Here is an 18,817-nt window from a genome sequence, read left to right on the forward strand (position 1 = left end):
ATATGCATGGGAATAAGTTAATAATGAAGGATTAATTGACAGTTTCTCTCTGATTTAATACTATTCCATTAAAGAAAAAAAAAAAAGTTATATTTGTTAATCCAGTTTGTGCAGGAAAGTGAATGATTATATTGATTAAATTAGGTATTTGTGGTCCAGCAATAAATTCACAGACCAAATAAAACAATCACTCTATATGGGTGGAGCATGCACTCGCTAACTGACATTCAGCCCAATTAGTTTTTTTGACTTGAAATTCTAGGAATTCATGCATCACTTTAAGAGTGGTATAATATTAGAGGTTGCTGGCAGAAGAATAGCTAGGTAGTCTGCTGGTTCATGATGAAAGTCCATGGAATTGGGTTCAATCTCCAGCAACAATGCCAGGATATCACACTGATAATTTTTCCTCTCTCTCTGACTCATGCCTGAAAAGAATCTTCAAATTAATTGTATTATTAGATAATGATGTCTCTCCATTCAGCTGCATGGGAACCTGCAAAATGTCTCTGCAAGGAAGGTGCAGCCTGTCATTCCTAATCTAGTAACAACAGAGCACATAGTTCAAATATAGCTCCAGTACATTTATGAGTGAGTGCTGGTGGTTTCACTGTACTTGCTGCAACTAGCTCGGCAATCATTCACCATTCTGTCAACGTAATGATTTTAGGGCTGCAGACAATCAGGCGATCATCGTTCATCTAAAGCAATCTCTGGCTAAAAGTAACTTACAGTGCTGACTAAACGCTAACTGAGGGTCATCAAACATGAGAAAGGCCAGCTGTAATCACAGAATAGCTAATATTGCTGCTGAGTGATCATGTAATGGTAAACTTTAGTCTCATGAAGTTGCAATGAGGGCTTAATGAGCAAAGACGGAGCAAAGACTGTGCATAGACAGATAACGATTACATAGCTGCATGCGAGGTCAGGGGAATTAAGATAACAAAAGGTTAACATGGCTGTGAACTGCAATAAATAACTCTACAAAATAAATAGAGAACAACTCTACAGAGTGTGAGTGTTTATGCGTGTCTCACCAGCTGAACCTCTCCAAATGCCCCTCTGCCAATCACCTTCACCCTGTCAAAGTCCTCAGACTTCATCTGTAGATCCCTGATTTGGCTGTTCACTTTTTCATCTGTAGAAGATGGAGAACAGAGAGAGTGCAATAAGATGTTGCAAATGAGCAAAAAAAAAAAAAAAAAAAAAAGTTACATTCGATCAAACGAGGATTCAGACAATTCAATCAACACTTCTCACTGACATAAATGCGCATGTTTGAATTGATGCTCTGTGGCATTATTACCCTTACAACTAAATAAACATTAATCCATAGGGTAACCATGGCAACAGATGATTCCAACCCAGCTCCCAGCTCTGATCTAATAATTACACAACATGGCATCAGCCAACCCTGCAGCAGAAGTGCTCTAGCATACAGATGCTGGCAGTGGAAATGTGCCTGCAGATATACTGTTTTCTACAGACTGTATACTCAATTCTTCCTTTATAAGATGAAAATGTCATGCAATGACATGGATGACGTGGTCCTGCAGCTTCGGAACACACACACACACACACACACACACACACACACACACACAGAGAGAGAAAGCAGTCATTTACATCTCATACTTACATCTGTTCAAGAATGTTTCAATGTTTTTGTTCTTGCGCAAGGCTGGGAAGTCTAAATCCAGAACCATGGCAGTCATGGAATCCTGTGGAGAAAGTAATAAACAAAATTAACTGCTGAAACTAAATTGGTCCACGGTACTAGAGAACAATATGCTGGGCAGTCACTCAGATCAAGTTTATTTGTTACTCATAAAACTTTCCTGAAAGCTTATAAAGAGCTCTAAATAAAGTACAGGATAATCTTCTTATGATTTATATCAGAATTGTACAACACTGTACATTTAAAGATGTCAAATGCAGGGCAGGTTAGTAAATCAGAATTGGGCATGATTCAGGTACACACTTACGTTTACAATTACATTTGTGGCATTTAGCAGACGCCCTCATCCAGAGTGACTTACAACATGCTTTCATGTTACCATCAATGATGTACACATTGTCACTTTGATTACTTAGGACATATGACATATGGACATAAGAGATCAGCAAAATATTCTGAATATTCACTGTTATGTAATATGTTTATTCTTCTTTTATTGGCAAAAGAAAATGGCATGTCACAACCAGAATTTATGAACAAAGTGAATAAAGAAATGGGCAGGCACTTGAATGCCAGTCCAAAATGCAAGTCATAGATTAATTGATGACCATGAAAGTCAAAATACACATTGCCTCTGAATACTGCAACAGCAAATGGATTAAGGTAAGATATTAACAATTAAGTTAAGTCCTCTTCTATGTATGCATAAGTGGGATGTGCAACAAGTGCTAACTTTGTTTTACCCATGTGGCATTTTTTCAGGCCTTTTGAACAATGGCAATGTAGTCCAGTCTGTCAGATTTTTTTTATTAATTTAGGTAATGTTCTATTTACAAATGCTGAAATTGATTTTTTCAACCTTCTTAATTCTTCTGCATCAATAATTTGCATCAGCATTGGTGCACTGCATTCATTTCACTGTGGTACTAATGTGCACACATTGAGATCTCTTTCACCCACATCTCAAAGAGGCTCAAATACATTTTGGGTCTATTGTTCTGTATGTACAAATCTTGGTCGCCGGGGAAACTCTGCCAACTATGGAGAAAAGGGAAAGGCAGTCAAAGTATGGGGTTGCACACACAAAGCTTATACTGTAAATAAAAAAATAAAAACACAAAAATACAAATACTTATGAAGTTGAAACCGAATCAGTGTGTTTCTCCCACTCTGCCAGCCGTGGTGACTGCTGATTCGCCCATTTCACTCTCTCAAGCCCATGGCCCAACATGAGGCAGGCCTTGCTACTATTTAAGGCAACAAAAGCTCAAATGAGCAGCACATCTTGTCTATGAGCTCAGCAATACAGGAAATGACTCTGCCCACCGGGAGTCGGAGATAATCTCAATGTGTTGAAGGCTTGATCGCAATGAGTGCAAAAGAGTTTCCTACAACAGACAGATAGTAAATATGTAACATAAAGCATGCAAGACAAATGTTATTTTTGTTGTTTTAAAATTTATATATATATATGTTTTGTAAATGGCCGAATTCTCTCAACTCAACCCCCTCACACCCAAGGTAATCATGCACCTATCTGGCCTGTTACAACATGCAGGCTCACGACAATGGAATACTTGCAGTGACCACAGATATCTTGACACACACACACATACACACACACACACACACAGGAAATGGCTTGAGTTGCCTATTCATTCCTGGTTTGTTGGTAATTTCCTCAGTGACAACATTTATATGAAGGGGCAAAATGAGCAAAACCACAAAATGCACAAAGTTAATGAAAGCATTGTGCCCGAAAATGAGGTGGCAGCTTTGAAAGTTGGACCTGCATGTCCCTGGTCCCACCACCAAAAACGGGCATAATGAGGCCATCCTCTCCCTCTCAATCCTGCCCTTCATCCTCCTCAGCCTGATGCAGTTTTACGGTGGTGCAGGCACAAACATGGAGGTAGAAAACAAAACAGTCATCCAGAGGAATGTGTTTACCTCAGTTTTACCCATACAACACTGTAGGAACGTGAACAAAATGTTAATCTATGCCCTGGTAACATAAATGTTGTGGCAACACTTTTAGCCTCATGTCTGAATGCATTCAGACCTAAATGATAAAGCTCGACTTGGGTTAACTGACAAACTACCTTAAAGTGAAGTGACTGTCATTATGATGCGCAGCAAGCACAGTACAGTGTGACAACAAAATGTGCCCTCTGCTTTTAACCCATCACCCTTTGTGAGAAGAGGGCAGCCATGACAGGCGCCCGGGGAGCAGTGTGTGTCACCTCGGCGGATCGGGATTCGAACCGGCAATCTTCTGATCATGGGGCCGCTTCCTTACCCAACTAGGCCAGCACTACGTGATGTTAAGCAGTCATAGTCAAAGGGTTATGTGAAGAGACTGGCATTTACATTGCAAGGCTGCACTGTTAAAAGCCAATACATGCAAAAGCACATTTGTTCCACAACGCCACCATCGACATGAATGCAGAAAACAGTTAGCAGGTAGATCTTTCAGTTGCCACTTCAATATGGATAATGTGAAGGACAACAGGAATCCCGAATAAGTTTGAGTTGTGCGTGTTTTGTTCAATATTATGAAACACTCATATTTCCCCATTATTTTCAGTAGGCATAAATACAGTAGGGCTGCAACTAACGATTATTTTAATAATAGATAAATCAGTATTTTTTGATTAATCGAATTAAAAAGAAAAAAACCTAACAAGAAAAGCATCAATTTCCAACCCTTTAATAAAAAACAAAACTGAAATCTTTAAAAAGTGCACAAACATGTTTCTCCTTGAGCTGTTATAATAATAATAAAATAAAAATGGACGAACATAAAAAACCCACACATGTATGCTTTACATCTGCCAAATATTTTTTTTAAAATGCCACCTTTTTATGCGCCACCTGAGCTGCCATAATAAATTATTTATTAAAAATGAACAGGATTTGTTTGAATGTCAGAACTTTATCTCTACAGTACACTGCAGATGCACACACACTCGCAGATGGACACACTGACACACACACACACACACACACACACACACACACTTATTCTCTCTCACTCCCTTTGTTCAGACACTTCATTGCAATGCAAAAACGTGAGCACGTTCACATGCTCCTGGCTCAGTCTAGCTCTTTTCTTTGAGGCTGTTTCCTGCTGCAGAAAACAGCCACTCAGAGGGTGTTGATGTGGCAGGGATGCAGAGGTAAGAAGTAAAGTGATTTGTCATTGTGACAATCACTTGTCATTGTGAAACACAGTAAATCACACGGTGACACAACGAAATGTGTCCTCACCCTTAGTGAGCAGTGGGCAGCCTTGACAGTATGTGAGGACTTTGTTCCTCACTTGAATGTGGACATCAGTGAGGGTGATAAAAATGATTCAAGAATGTGGACCGTAAACATGCAAATAAATGACGCGAAAATCCACTGTCAAACAGCCACATTATACACTGCCAAATAATTTGGAGACAGCTGTGAAACATGAACTACAGGCACCTCACCTCATTTGTCCTCTCCAGATTGCCGTACTGTTGTCACATGGGCTGACAAGTTTGCTGTTTGTCGTGGGAGGAGAAATGGGCGGCTCGGACCAGACGTCTGCTAAAACAGACCACGCTCTGTGGACCAGGAGTCACGTGTGGTCTGTTTTAGAGTGTAAAAAAAAAAAAGCCCACGTAATGAGTGGTCGTGTTGAGCACGTGCACAGACCACTGCTTGCTGCCTGCTTCCACTGGGGGAATCAGGCAACAGTTGTAAGAAACGTTGTTCAAAGCGGCCCTTTTTTCCCCCCAATCTCATTTTGGGACTGTATAGGGGACCTTTAAAGCATCCAGTCTGCTATTCTAACTCAAATCTAAATGGGCTTTTTGGGATTAAGTTCATTTTCATGGCAAAGAGGGATTTTGCAATTCATCTGATCACTCTTCATAACATCCTGGAGTATATGCAATTTGCCATAATGAGGGGCAATGGTGGCCTAGTGGTTAAGGAAGCGGCCCCCATAATCAAGGTGCCACTGAGCAAAGCACCATCCCAGGGTGATTGGTTAAATGCAGAGGTGCTGTGCTGCTGTGTATCACAAGTGACAATCACTTCACTTTATCACTTTATAATAAAAACATAAGCAGCAAATTTTGTGAAAACCACTACTTGTCATTCTCAAAACATTGGGCCATGACTAGTTTTATCCATTAGATTTGTGCTAAACAGCACTCATTGTACAGGGAAATTCCTTCAACAAACAGGGTTTCCTGCTCACAAATTATTTTATTTATTCTGAAGTAAGTCAAACAGAAGGTGGTCGCTTGGTCTCGGATGTGACTCATCCGGCAGACACCATATACTGCCGCAACAAATCAATAAAATCTAACAGATGGAAGGCGGAGAACAAGCAGCAATGAAGAAAACAGTCAGCATCAGATACAGGAAATGTGGCGCACTCAGCCGCAACACATCAAGTGTGCATGCTTACATCTTACAGGATTTAGCGGACACCCTTATCCAGAGCGACTAATAATCAGTAGTTAAAGAGACAGTCCCCTGGAGGCACTGAGGGCTACGCGTCTTGCTCAGGGACACAATGGTAGTAATCTTAATGCTCATTAAGTCTAGTAAGCTTAGTTGATGTGTTTGCATGTTCAACTGAACTTAACATTCATAATATCTCGTTGGTTAAAAATCTCAAATATACACTTCAGTCAGCACAGTCTTCCATTCCCACATTTGAGTAGGTGACTTGAGATTTTTTAACTAGAAGAATTGGCAATATTTTACGTTATTTCCATTTGGTTTGCTATGAAATTAAAATGAATACAATTAAGGCTACAGAATGTATTGAAAAATTATCGTTATTGCGATATTAGTATAGGGAAATGTTATATCGCAAGAAATATCATTATCGCAATATTCAACAACAATATCGCATAATTTCCCAATATTGTGCAGCCCTAAATACAACCTTGCTCATCAGTCACATATAAAATCAGCAGGTGGGTTTGTAGATAAACAATGCAATCCCCAAATGCTAATTAATAATTAATAATAGCACTGCTGACTAATGATTCAACAGGATATCCAAAGATGGACAATCTAATAAGGTCCCTTAAGGAAACTTACTGGAGAATGTTAAGTAAATTAGAAAGCTAAAAGATAAAACAATCCTGTGCAGGGATGGGTTTATGGTGTCATTGATCAATTTCAGTAGTAAGCATAGTCTTAGAAAAATAGCAAAAAAGATGTAAGCAAGAAATTTATTGTTACGCGTGATTCGTATTATGATGGTAAATTTATTATCTCCATTAAACTATATATCATATACTGACTGGATCATTGTCTCTAAAACAGGGTAAGGCTACAGTTTGAATTGATTTCATAATATCAGGTCATTTAATAAGATATTAGCAGAATAACACACAGACAGATCTTTAAAAACCCATCAATAAGAATCAAAATAATCACTGATATTGCTATAACACATCACAATATGTGTTAAATGCTGATTGCACTGGCATGTAGATGCCCAGTAAGCAAAATGCTCCATCAATGACTCCATCAATTCCCTACTAAGGGTGAATTTTGGTAGTATGTAACATTAAGCTGTGAGGGAGTAAAACAAGCACCCAGCTCTGTTTCTGAAACCGCATGAAGCTGTAGCAACCAAAACAAACCAAGCTACCCAGGCTAAAAACTGCAGTGGGGATCTTAAGCAACAGTGGTGTGAAACAGTGTTTCCCCCCTATTTTTGTCACATTTTTGTAAATGTTTCAGACCAACAAAATTATAATTAGTCAGTTCGTTTTATTATTTTTTTAAGTGAGGGACATTATTTTGGGGGAAAATGGCAACCTTCATGGCCCTGGGTGACAAAGTGGTTTGTGGTGTAAGAGTTTTGGGGCAGTGGTGGCCTAGCGGTTAAGGAAGCGCCCCCTTAATCAGAAGGTTGCCGGTTCGAATCCCGATCCGCCAAGGTGCCACTGAGGTGCCAATGAGCAAAGCACTGTCCCCACACACTGCTCCCTGGGCGCCTGTCATGGCTGCCCACTGCCATGACAAAAGTAGAAAAGCAATTTCCTTCAGGATTAATAAAACCTCTAAACCAAAAGATCTCACCATGCTTTTACATATGCTGAGATCTATAGAAATTCATGAATAAATGAGAAAGAAAGTAATTGAGTTGATCAGTCCGGAAAAGGTTATAAAACCATTTTTAATGCTTTGGGACTCCAGCGAACCAGATTGAGAGCCATTATCCATAAATTGCAAAAACTTGTGGTGAACCTTCAGAGGAGTGGGAATAAATGCAAATGACCAAGAACGTGTGATGCTCAGTTTACAAATCTTAACCTTAGCTAAGATAGCTACACTATGCATTCCTGTGTTCAAGTCAGCCTCCAAACAAGAACTATAACACGGGATTTTATAATGGCCAAATATAATCAAAACAGTTTTTTAGCCTTACCAGGGTTTGTCATTCGACAGTAATGTAAAGAGTTTTTTGTGATTATTTAATTTTGTAGAATATTGTATTTTGAAAGCACTGGGCATTTCAAGTTGTTATAAGTAGTTTGTATGTCTCACTTTGAAATTAAACATTTCACTATTAGTAATTTGTATTCGACTTTTCATTGATATACAAGCAAGTGCCCTTTATCATTTTGCAATCACATATCGCAATATTGATCTTAAAAATATTAATGTGACTAAAAAAAAAAAATGCTTATTTAAATTTAGATATTCAAAAATCCTGTAATTCTGCAAGAACTGATTCAGAAGATTCTTTGTTCTTTAAAAGTGCCATCAAAACTCAGGTGATTGGTAAAGATGGGCTGTGACACAGATTTCTTTCTAAATCTGAATTGGACGTAACCAGTGCCCAACTGTTGAGACTAGACCATGCCCTTTTTATTTTTTTTGCTAGGGACATTTTTTTAAACATATTTGGGCCTGCTGGTCTAATTTTAGTCGCATCACGCTGACCCTGATTTTACACGGACCCCAGAAGACAGGAGAAATGCAGCAGTAAAGAGCAGCAAAAAGGGCAGATCACTAATGCACTTTTCCCCTTTCAGCACTGTACATTTCTCATGCGGTAAGATGGGGCTGTGAGGAATTTTCAGGCAGGTTTTTAAGTAAACCTCAAAGAGGCAGAGACGTCTCCCATGGGAATATGCAGACCTTGTGCAAGATTCCAACCAAAAAGCAGAGGGGCCACATCCATACGCCATAAGCCAGCAGTATTAAATTCTGAGCTGTCAAAAGACGTGAGATTTATAAGGAATGCAACCATCCCTTTAGCAATTAGGCCCCAAATCAGAGGTGAGCAGCCCGACCAAATGCCGCTGCAGGGGAGCAGGAGCTCTTTGTTCCTCCTGCGTAACTCCTCTGCTTCCTTTTCTTAGTCTCACAAGCTACAGGGACCTATAACAGGGACCCTCAACAGCCGCCTTGCAATGCTGTCATAACACGAGAGGGAAAAAAAGCTTTACAGAACTGGCTGCATGCCATTAAAAGAATGGGATATTTTGGGGGTTAGAAGTTGTTGCAATAGTTAAGCTTAAAAGGGGTGGGGAGAGGGCGTCTCAAAAGAGGAGGCCAGGCGGCTGATCGCTGCTTTGCAAAAATGGCCAGGGCCACTATCACACCACCTTATATGGCAGTGTTTCTCCCTGACTGCTCATCGCACCAAGCTCTGCTGGCACCAGCCACATTCTAAGACAAATCTGACATAAATTCAGCTGTTCTCCATGTGCAGGCATAGCTCAGGGAACCGGAGCGGTCCCCTAAACTTGCGATGGAACTGAAGGAACGTACTGAGAAGTTAGTCAAAAATAAGCAAAATACACACACACACAAAAAAACAACAACTAATAAATCATATAAGTAGCATGACTGGACTTTACACTAGGGTATGTAACCTAGTAGAATGTTATCTTAGAAGTACTTTGGTACACTCAAAAATAAACCTTCCGTAACATCCCCTCCCACTGCCACAGAGATTAAATACACCAATTACATGAGAGGGCACTGCAGTCTGTCTTGTCTAATACAATTTCCCAGAGCAGAAACGCCTTCATGGCGAGCACACAATCTCAGGACCTGCCGTGGCAATGGACTGAAACATGAGGCTGGATACATATACTAATCTAAATTTTGGATGCACCTACACCACATCACATGTGTTATTTCATAGTTCTGGGTCTTGAGTTTTGTACTATAATATAAAAATTGCAAGACCCGTAAAAACATAGGTGTGCCTAAAACTTTGACTGGTAGTGTATGTTGGGAAAGTGGGTCATGTTTAATGTGGGTTCCACCAGTTTAGGTCTGGATTTGTATTTTTATACTACTCAAAAACAAACAGAATAATTAAATGTTTTAAGGGTAAAACATTAGATGTTTTGGTTAAATCATATTGCACAGCTAGCAATGGCATTATAGCAATATAAACAGAGACTATGAAACTGGTTGTTCAGCATAATATTATGCATTGCATAATACTTCTGGCTTTAAATCAACAACATAAGCCAAACGAATATCTGTCCAATAACCATAATATGTTTGAACTAGTCCTCAATATCGTGCTGATTCATCCCATAAGGGCATGATGACTAAAATGTATTTGCAGATGGTCATTATTCATCGCCTTGGCACTGGCACTCGAGACAGGCATCGAGGCTGACTATTGCAGGTAACTGAAGAATCTTCTTATCCATACCACTAGCAGTACGTTTCCATGAACAGTTCAGGAAGCACGCTTGCTCTGCTGCACAAGAGTTATCTATGGACCTACAGATTATTATTTATTATTTATTTTTTTTACACACACACACACACACACACACACACACACACACAAAAACAGGTCTTGCACTTTTTTTACATTATAGAAAAAAAAAAATGTAAGACCCTTGATTAGGAAATAACTAAATTATGTAATAAACAAATAAAATAACAAACAAGGCAAAAGGGGCTTTTGCTATGGTGGCAGCATTTTCATAGTGTTGGCTTCTCTCGGTGAGGAAGGTCCTGAAGGTTTATGCTGAGAATGTTCTTACCCTTCAATCATATGTTAATGAGCATCTCACAAAGCGGTATTTTATGATGACAATAGTGAACAAAGCAGTCATGAAGACCAAAAAAAAAAAAAAAAAAAAAAAAACTTCACTTTGTAAATGTAAATTATGTTTCTTGCATTGGATTCTTCCATTTGGCCTCCATCTTAATTTCCATAACTACCACAGAATGAGTCCAAATGTTTGACTGGTAGTGTATATACACACACACACACACACACACACACACACCAGCTTGATTAACTACACAATGACATCCTCCACCCACCCCCACACATACAGTGAATCAGTGCAGGGATTAGAGCAGCTAATCTCATGCACAGAAGCCATGACAAGTCTACAGGACAACAACAATAATCTACCATCTTGACTTTGTGGTGGGAGAAAATAACAGCACTGATAATTCATACACAATCTGGGGAAGAATGTACAAGCTGAGAGGCCTGGTGGTCACTCAAAGACTCCAGATCCCATGTGGACCACAGGCTGCATGGGTGTGGTTCCGTTGCACAAGATACTGAAAGAACAACAAAAGCACATGCCCGAATCAGGAACCAAACCTTTTAAACAGGGCCTCCACAAAAGATTTGATGGGAGGAAACACACTCAGGAGCGGCAGCATTTTGGGGCAAAAAAATTGGACGTGAAATCATATCCTGAATTTCAGCACAAGATTGTACTGCAGAGAAAAGGGAGGGAGGGCCCTCTTAGTGATCAAATCCAGGATATGATTTCAATTTCCTGTTTGGGCCATCCCACCACCACCAACCAAATAAACTAAAGGGGTGATCTTAGATATTTATCACAATGGTTTGCTGCAAACAACACGGGGAACAGTCCAAGAAAGGTTTGCCATTTGATGGTTTCCATAGAGCTTCTTAAAAGCAGCCTTGCACTACAAGATTGTAATAAAGATAACCTTTTCCAGAATCACAGGACAGAAATGTATGCAAAAGCAGAAGATGAGGACAGCTAAACTGAACAGAATGTTCTATTAAGAAATTAACGACATTATCATGGACAATGTCCTCCACTGTCTCAGCATGATTTTACACAGCTGTAAGAAATGAATGCGGAAAGAAATTAAAGTAAGTGAACAAGTCAGTTGCATGTAGGGCCCTATGATATCATTTTTATTATTTCCTAAATACTGTTTTTTTTTTTCCATTTTAATTCTTCTTAATTGCACGTTTTCTGTTACAAACTTTATTCAACTAAAAACTGTGTGATTATGGAGTGGGTGGGATATGCAATATGACAAATCACATTTAATCACTGTTCAACAAACTGCTTGGGCGTTTAGTTTTTTGTAATTTGTTAGAATGACCAAGAGTTTGCCGGCGTGACTGGTTTGTTCTTGCTTCGAGTTTGCTTCTTTTAAGAGTCATTGGTCGTTACGTATATATTCTTACAAAAGAGCCAAGCCTAAAAGCTGCGTACGCACACGCATGTGCGGAACCGATCGGGCAAGTGGTACAGATTCGCCATCGCTGACCGCACGTCCCGCCTCAACCGGAAACATGTGTAGTGGGTTGCCGCTGCCAAAATGGCCAATATATAGCATTTTAGAGCAGATTCCCTTTTATTTGTTGGATTCCACCATTCCGTCCTCGTTTTCTGCATGTATGTATGTATGTATGTATGTGTTTTCGGTGCATTTAAAATAAAACTCCAGCATCAATAACAGATCCATTGCCTGTGACAGGTAGGTTTATCTCTATACTGAAATTTCAACTTGATACCGATACTAAGGATGGTACTGCAGGGCAGGGGGGGCCTAGTGGTTAAGGAAGCGGCCCCATAAAACAGAAGGTTTCTGGTTCGAATCCCGATCCGCCAATGTGCCAATGAGGTGTCACTGAGCAAAGCACAGTGCCCACACTCTGCTCCCTGGGCATCTGTCATGGCTGCCCACTGCTCACCAAGGGTCATTGTTAAAAGGGTCCTTTCTTTCTTTCTTTTCTACAGGGGGAGGAAAATCAAAGACAGGAACTTAAAAAGGAAGATTTTTAAAATGTAAAAAAAACAAAAAAACACTTCTCATCCCGCACAAGTGATGACTATACGCACATTGCGCAATTAGAGCTGTAATTAGAGCCAGACAGAATCAAACCAGACAAGTACAACTTTTTTTTACATTTTTCTTTACATGCGCTACGAGCCATATACTCCTCAGCATTTTCGCATCACTCTCGCAATAATTAAAATGAATCACCTGACAAGCATGGCCGAGGATTGCAAATGAAATGAACATTTTATTGAAAATTTACAAGCAGCGAATCACAAGGAAAGTATATGTACAATAGACAGTAAGCTTGACTAAAATGACAAATTCTGCCAGAACCCGGAATACATCCAGACATTTTCTAGCAAGCTTGGTGTGTCTCCCATGTAAACATTGGGTTCTCCAGGTAGCTGGAGGAGGGGCTGCCCTATGCAATACCTGTTGAAAACTGTTGCAGTCTGCTGGCGTTTTCTGTGAACCAGCAAATGCAAAACTGGAATTTAAAGGTCCCATATTGTGAATTTTTTTTGCTTCTATGTAGGTCTTGTAGTGTTCCCCTAATACTGTATCTGAAGTCTGAAGTCTCGAGGAAGAGAGCAGCCAATAGAAGTGAGCGGGCATTTGCGGAAATGACATCAAACTTCCTGTTTAGTGCAAACAGGAGGTCATGTCTGCATTTTTCCAGAAAAAAAAAAAAAAAAAAAAAAAAAAAAAAAAAACATTAACCCACTGGTTCTACAGAGTCTTGCATGAAAAAAACAAACATTTGTGCTCATTTTCACATCCAACCAATGAGCAACTGCAATGCTTTGCACGTTTTCAAGCCATGATGGTTACTTTTTATGGGGAGGAGTGGGGAATTCTTTGGGCAGACAAAGCTTGAGAAACAAGAGGTAACCCTTCCCCTTATGACAACATAAGGGGACAAGTTCCAGATCCACTCTCTGAACAGCAAAGCAGAATAGCAAAAACACGCGTCACACATGTTGCCATTTCTAGCCACTGCAAGACCATAGACAGACAAGGGAACTTTGGTATAAAATGTTAAATAATCTCACAAAGTGAAATTTTCATAATAGGAGACTTTTATAGATCAATACCAGTGGCAATAAATTTCAGTATCAATTAATTTCAGAGAATTGATTTTTTGACAACTCTAGTGAAGCAGATGGCAAGAAGAATTCAACAGTTTACAGTTATATACGGTCTTCATGACAAATTCTTCACAAATGTAGTGATTCCAAGACCAGTTACAGCCATGAATTAGGATTGTGATACAGCGGCTGACATGTTTCTAAGATATGCATTCATATATTATGCCGGTTTAAGTTGAAAATGTATTATACCACACAAAATGGCATGCAATTATAGTCACTGGTCTCTGTGGAGGACAGTGTACAGCAAACCCAGACAATTCTTTTCAGAGATACACTACAGGACAAACGCATCAAAAAGTGGAGACCTGGCCTCCCACAGTCACCGGACCTGAACCCAATCTAGATTGTGTGGGTGAACTGGTGAACTGGACCTCAGAGTGAAGGCAAAGGGGCCAACAAGGGCTAAACACCTCTGGGAACTCCTTCAAGACTGTTGGAAAACCATTTCAGGTGAAGACCTCTTGAAGCTCATCGAGAGAATGCCAAGAGTGTGCAAAGCAGTAATCAGAGCAAAGGGCGGCTATTTAGAAGAAACTAGAATATAAAACATGTTTTCAGTTATTTCGCCTTTTTTTGTTAAGTACATAACTCCACATGTGTTCATTCATAGTTTTGATGCGTTCAGTGCGAATCTACCAATGTTAAGTGTCATGAAAATAAAGAAAAACACATTGAATGAGAAGGTGTGTCCTTGTCATGTGATACACAGCAGCACAGCACACGGTGCACACAGTGAAATTTGTCCTCTGCATTTATCCCATCACCCTGAGTGAGCAGTGGGCAGCCATGACAGGCGCCCGGGGAGCAGTGTGTGGGGACGGTGCTTTGCTCAGTGGCACCTCAGTGGCACCTTGGCTGATCGGGATTCGAACCGGTAACCTACTAATTACGGTGCCTCTTCCTTAACCACTAGGCCACCACTGCCCCTGGATCCTCAATTAATCCTTCTACGGAGAAAGAAATCTCCAAGCCTTTATGATCTCCCACTCATCTGACAATCTGATTTACAGGATATCTGATTATGCGTGTATTCTTAATTTAATTCTCCATGACTTCTCCTAATAAGTTCTCCTGAAAGTAAATGGTGGAGCTGACTTCTGTAGTCAAATTGGAGTGGCTGAAACTGAGAACAAAAGCAGCAAACACTGATCTACAAACACTGACCATAATCAGACAGTTATTTAGAAGTGCATTTGTGCATGTATAGTAAAGGTCAACTTTAAAGCAAGTCTTGTACACAAGCACATATTGCAGGGCATCACTAAACCAGGGCTCATCCAACCTGTCCCTGTCAAACATCACAGATGCTTCACATGAAGAACAACAAAATGTAACCCCTACGCTCATAAAATGTGAATTTGACACTCCTCAGAAAACAAAATGAAAGTAAAATACTGAAATTACACTAACAAAATCATTCAATTGTTTTGATAAAATCTGGTTAATACAGTATTGTTGCAACAAATCAAAAGACTTATTTGCTAAAACATATAAAGCCTACAGGTCTACAACTAAACTGTAAAAAAAAAAAAAAAAAATATTCAAGCTTGAGACTCAAATGTCCTATCCTAGGACTCTTCTCCTTTAAGAAGAGACAAAAACGGAGAGCCTCCGTAATGCAGTGACACAAAACACAGATATGTGGGATCCATGCCAAGCAGACAGTATGGCTGTGCTATAGCCACTTAATCAAAAGCCGTCTCATCCAAACACAGCTATGCTCGACTGGGTTTACCAGCAGCCTGTGTTCTTGGACCCACTCCTGCAGGTTTTGGTTTATGGCTTGGCTTCACTTGGATGTGGAGTGACAGAGGAATTTTAATACTGCGAGAGCCTCACTCTCTGTCCCGAGGAGGCCAAGCACCTCAGGTTGACGCTTGGGGCCTCGGGGAGAGCGAAGCTGTGATAAGAAGCCATCAACATTCCAGACTCCAGAATGGCTTCCTTGTTATCATGGACACGGTGGACCTTTAAGGGATGCCAGAGTAGCACGTCATTAACCAAGAGGGGGGGTTGGAGGTTTTTGCTCATATTATTTATATAAGTCAGACCACGCAAAACATCCTGACAGAAAATTTTGGTGCTTAAAAATGGTTGTCTGTGAAAGCAGAATTCTTTCAACCAAATGTTAAGTTATTCATTAACTTCCAAACCTGCAAGAGACCTTTTGCCCCCAACGCATCAAACACCATTCTCAGCGATGCTACAAAGACGCTTTTCCACCGCACATATAAACACTGGAACTGGAACCAATGACAACAAATGGTACTTCTGTTTCTTTGACAACTAATGGAATGAGCAGATGGTGATCACTGTTTATATTTTTTTGTTCAAGGATCAATGTTTGCTTTTATTTATTTCTAGTAGGGCTGGGCGATACGATCATGATAAATACAATTGGACACTTTGCACAATCGATAAAATGGCAGAAATTAACATATTTTGTGAGTGTCTTTATGTTACTTTCAAATGACTACACACAGTCGCCATATATTCCAAGTCTCCCGGATGTTCTGTGAATCTCCCACATGTATAGCAGCTGCTTAATGCTTGCATAAATTGCATAAAATATCCCGAAAAGTAGAGCAAGCAAAAATGAGCATGCATGCAAGACATTAACATTTGCATCACGCATTCACATGACGAAAAGAGAGAGACAGAACGTGTGTATCACTGTGTGAGTGTTTCACTGTGTTTTCTTATTAAATGTACACACAGCACCTCATATTGTGTGTACACAGAATTTACATTTTTGTAGATTTATGAACATAGAAAAACTGATACCACATGGTCCTAAACATTCAGGCCCTTGGCTCAGTGTTTAGTAGAAGCATCCTTTTGATCTAATACAGCCACGAGTCTTTTGGGGAAAGATGAAAGTTTTTCACACCTGGATTTGGGGATCCTCTCCAGTTCTGGCAGGTTGGATGGTGAAAGTTTGTGGACAGCCATTTTTAGGTCTCTCCAGACATGCTCAATTGGCTTAATTCAGGGCTCTGGCTTGGCCATTCAACAACAGTCACAGAGTTGTTGTGAAGCCACTCCATTATTTTAGCTGTGTGCTTAGTCATTGTCTTGTTTGAAGGGAAACCTGAGATGGTTTTAGACCAGAATATCCCTGTACTTGGCTGCATTAATCTTTTCCTCGATTGCAACCACTCGTCCTGTCCTAGCAGCTGCAAAACACCCCACAGCATGATTCTGCCTCCACCATGCTGCACTATTGGAACAGTATTGGATGAGCAGTGCTTGGTTTTCTCCACACATACCACTTAGAATTAAGGCCAAAACACTATCTTGGTCTCATCAGACCAGAGAATATTATTTCTCATAATCTTAGTCCTTCAGGTGTTTCTTTTTTTTAGCAAACGTCATGTGTGCTTTCATGTGTCTTGCACATGAGACTTCTGTTGGGCCACTCTGCCATAAATCCCGACTGGTGGAAGGTGGCAATGATAGTCCACTTTCTACATATTTCTCCCATTTCCCAACTGCATCTCTGCCACACTGATCTTTGTGTTCTTTACCTCTCTCACCAAGGCTCTTCTTCCCTGATAGCTCAGTTTGGCTGGACGGCCAGCTCTAGGAATGGTTCTGGTCGCCCAAACGTCTGCCATTTAAGGATTATGGAGGTCACCATGCTCTTAGGAACCTTAAGTACAGCAGAATTTTTTGTAATGTTGGCCAGATCTGTACCTTGCCACAATTCTGTCTCTGAGCCCTTCACGAAGTTCCTTTGACCTCATGGTTCTCATTTACACTGACATGCATTGTGAGCTGTAAGGTCTTATATATACCGATGTGTGGCTTTCCTGATCAAGTCCAATCAGTAGAATCAAAACACAACTGCAAACAAATGAAGGTGTAGAACCATCTCAAGGATGATCAGAAGAAATGGATAGCACCCAAGTTCTATAAGTATCAAAGCAAAGGGTCTGACTTCGGACCACATGATATTTAACAAATCTGAAAAAAAATGTCAACAAATCTGTGTTTTTCTGTCAATATGGGGTGCTGTGTGTACATTAATGAGGAAAAGGGAACTTAAAATGATTTTAGCAAATGGCTGCAGTATAACAAATAGTGAAAAATTTAAGGGGGGCTGAATACTTTCTTTACCCACTGTATATAAATATCCTGGAAGACCCTGTGTTATTCATGGGAATGATGGACACTGCAAAACACAGCATCAAAAACATTCCTACTCCATGATTCCTCAGAAACATAGCAGAGGTTCCACAGTGTTGCTTTGCAGTAAACGATCAGGTTATGCTGAAATATTTTTAAAAAAGTACTTTGTACAAATACTTTGAGCAACACCTGTGTCAGCATTAGTGCCGAAAGCACCCCCAGGGTCTAGGGACAATGTGGCCATGGTGATGAGAGTTCAGAGCTGGAATGAACATTGACACTGAAGGTCATCCTGCATCATTAGCCACGGTGCCTGAAAAGGAGCTTCGCAATATCAAAGTGCCCAGAGGACCAAACCTGCTCAGAATGTCACTAAAACATGGTGAGACACACTTGGTGCTCGGTCATTGAACTACTTCCCGTTAAATAGTAACATATTAGGCATGACACTTAATATTTTAATCCTGAAATGTACACAGTGCTGTGCTAGAATTATGAAGTCTATCTACAGCACCTTTCATTTCCAGTCATCTTTATCCATCTCCAGCTGAGGCCATGACAGCAGGGAGAGATGCTATAAATGGCTGTGGATGGTGAAGAAGCCCAGCAGCCAGCCTGTTCCCTCCCACATGCTGCTTCACACCCCACTCGCACAGAGCCGAGCATCAGTCCAGCTCTGGTTCAGGCCTCTCCCACTCATCCTTGGGAAACAAACACTCATCCTTTCCCCAAAAAGCGCTCATCACACACACACACACAACAAACATCTGCTTCATAAAAACAGTCTTTCCCT

The 18,817-nt window shown here is 40.3% G+C and overlaps 1 protein-coding gene across 12 annotated transcripts in view; it reads right to left on the minus strand.

The window, feature by feature from the left end:
- Positions 1–18,817, minus strand: part of rock2a (rho-associated, coiled-coil containing protein kinase 2a) — a 34,562-nt gene that overhangs the window by 14,454 nt on the left and 1,291 nt on the right. For 11 of the 12 annotated variants that reach the window (XR_003751291.1, XR_003751288.1, XR_003751287.1 and 8 more), the window contains exons 2-3: positions 1,643–1,724; positions 1,041–1,141 (exon numbers count right to left, since the gene is read on the minus strand). Coding sequence is in view for 9 of the 12 variants with exons in the window: in XM_028996907.1 (XP_028852740.1) it covers positions 1,041–1,141; positions 1,643–1,724 (183 nt within the window). In the remaining 3 variants the exon portion in view is untranslated. Of the gene's footprint in view, positions 1–1,040; positions 1,142–1,642; positions 1,725–18,538; positions 18,702–18,817 lie in introns of those variants that run through there. The other variant, XM_028996844.1, reaches the window with a different exon arrangement.

The sequence above is a fragment of the Denticeps clupeoides genome, chromosome 1 (assembly GCF_900700375.1).
Source record: "Denticeps clupeoides chromosome 1, fDenClu1.1, whole genome shotgun sequence".
In the NCBI taxonomy this organism is placed as follows: domain Eukaryota; kingdom Metazoa; phylum Chordata; class Actinopteri; order Clupeiformes; family Denticipitidae; genus Denticeps; species Denticeps clupeoides.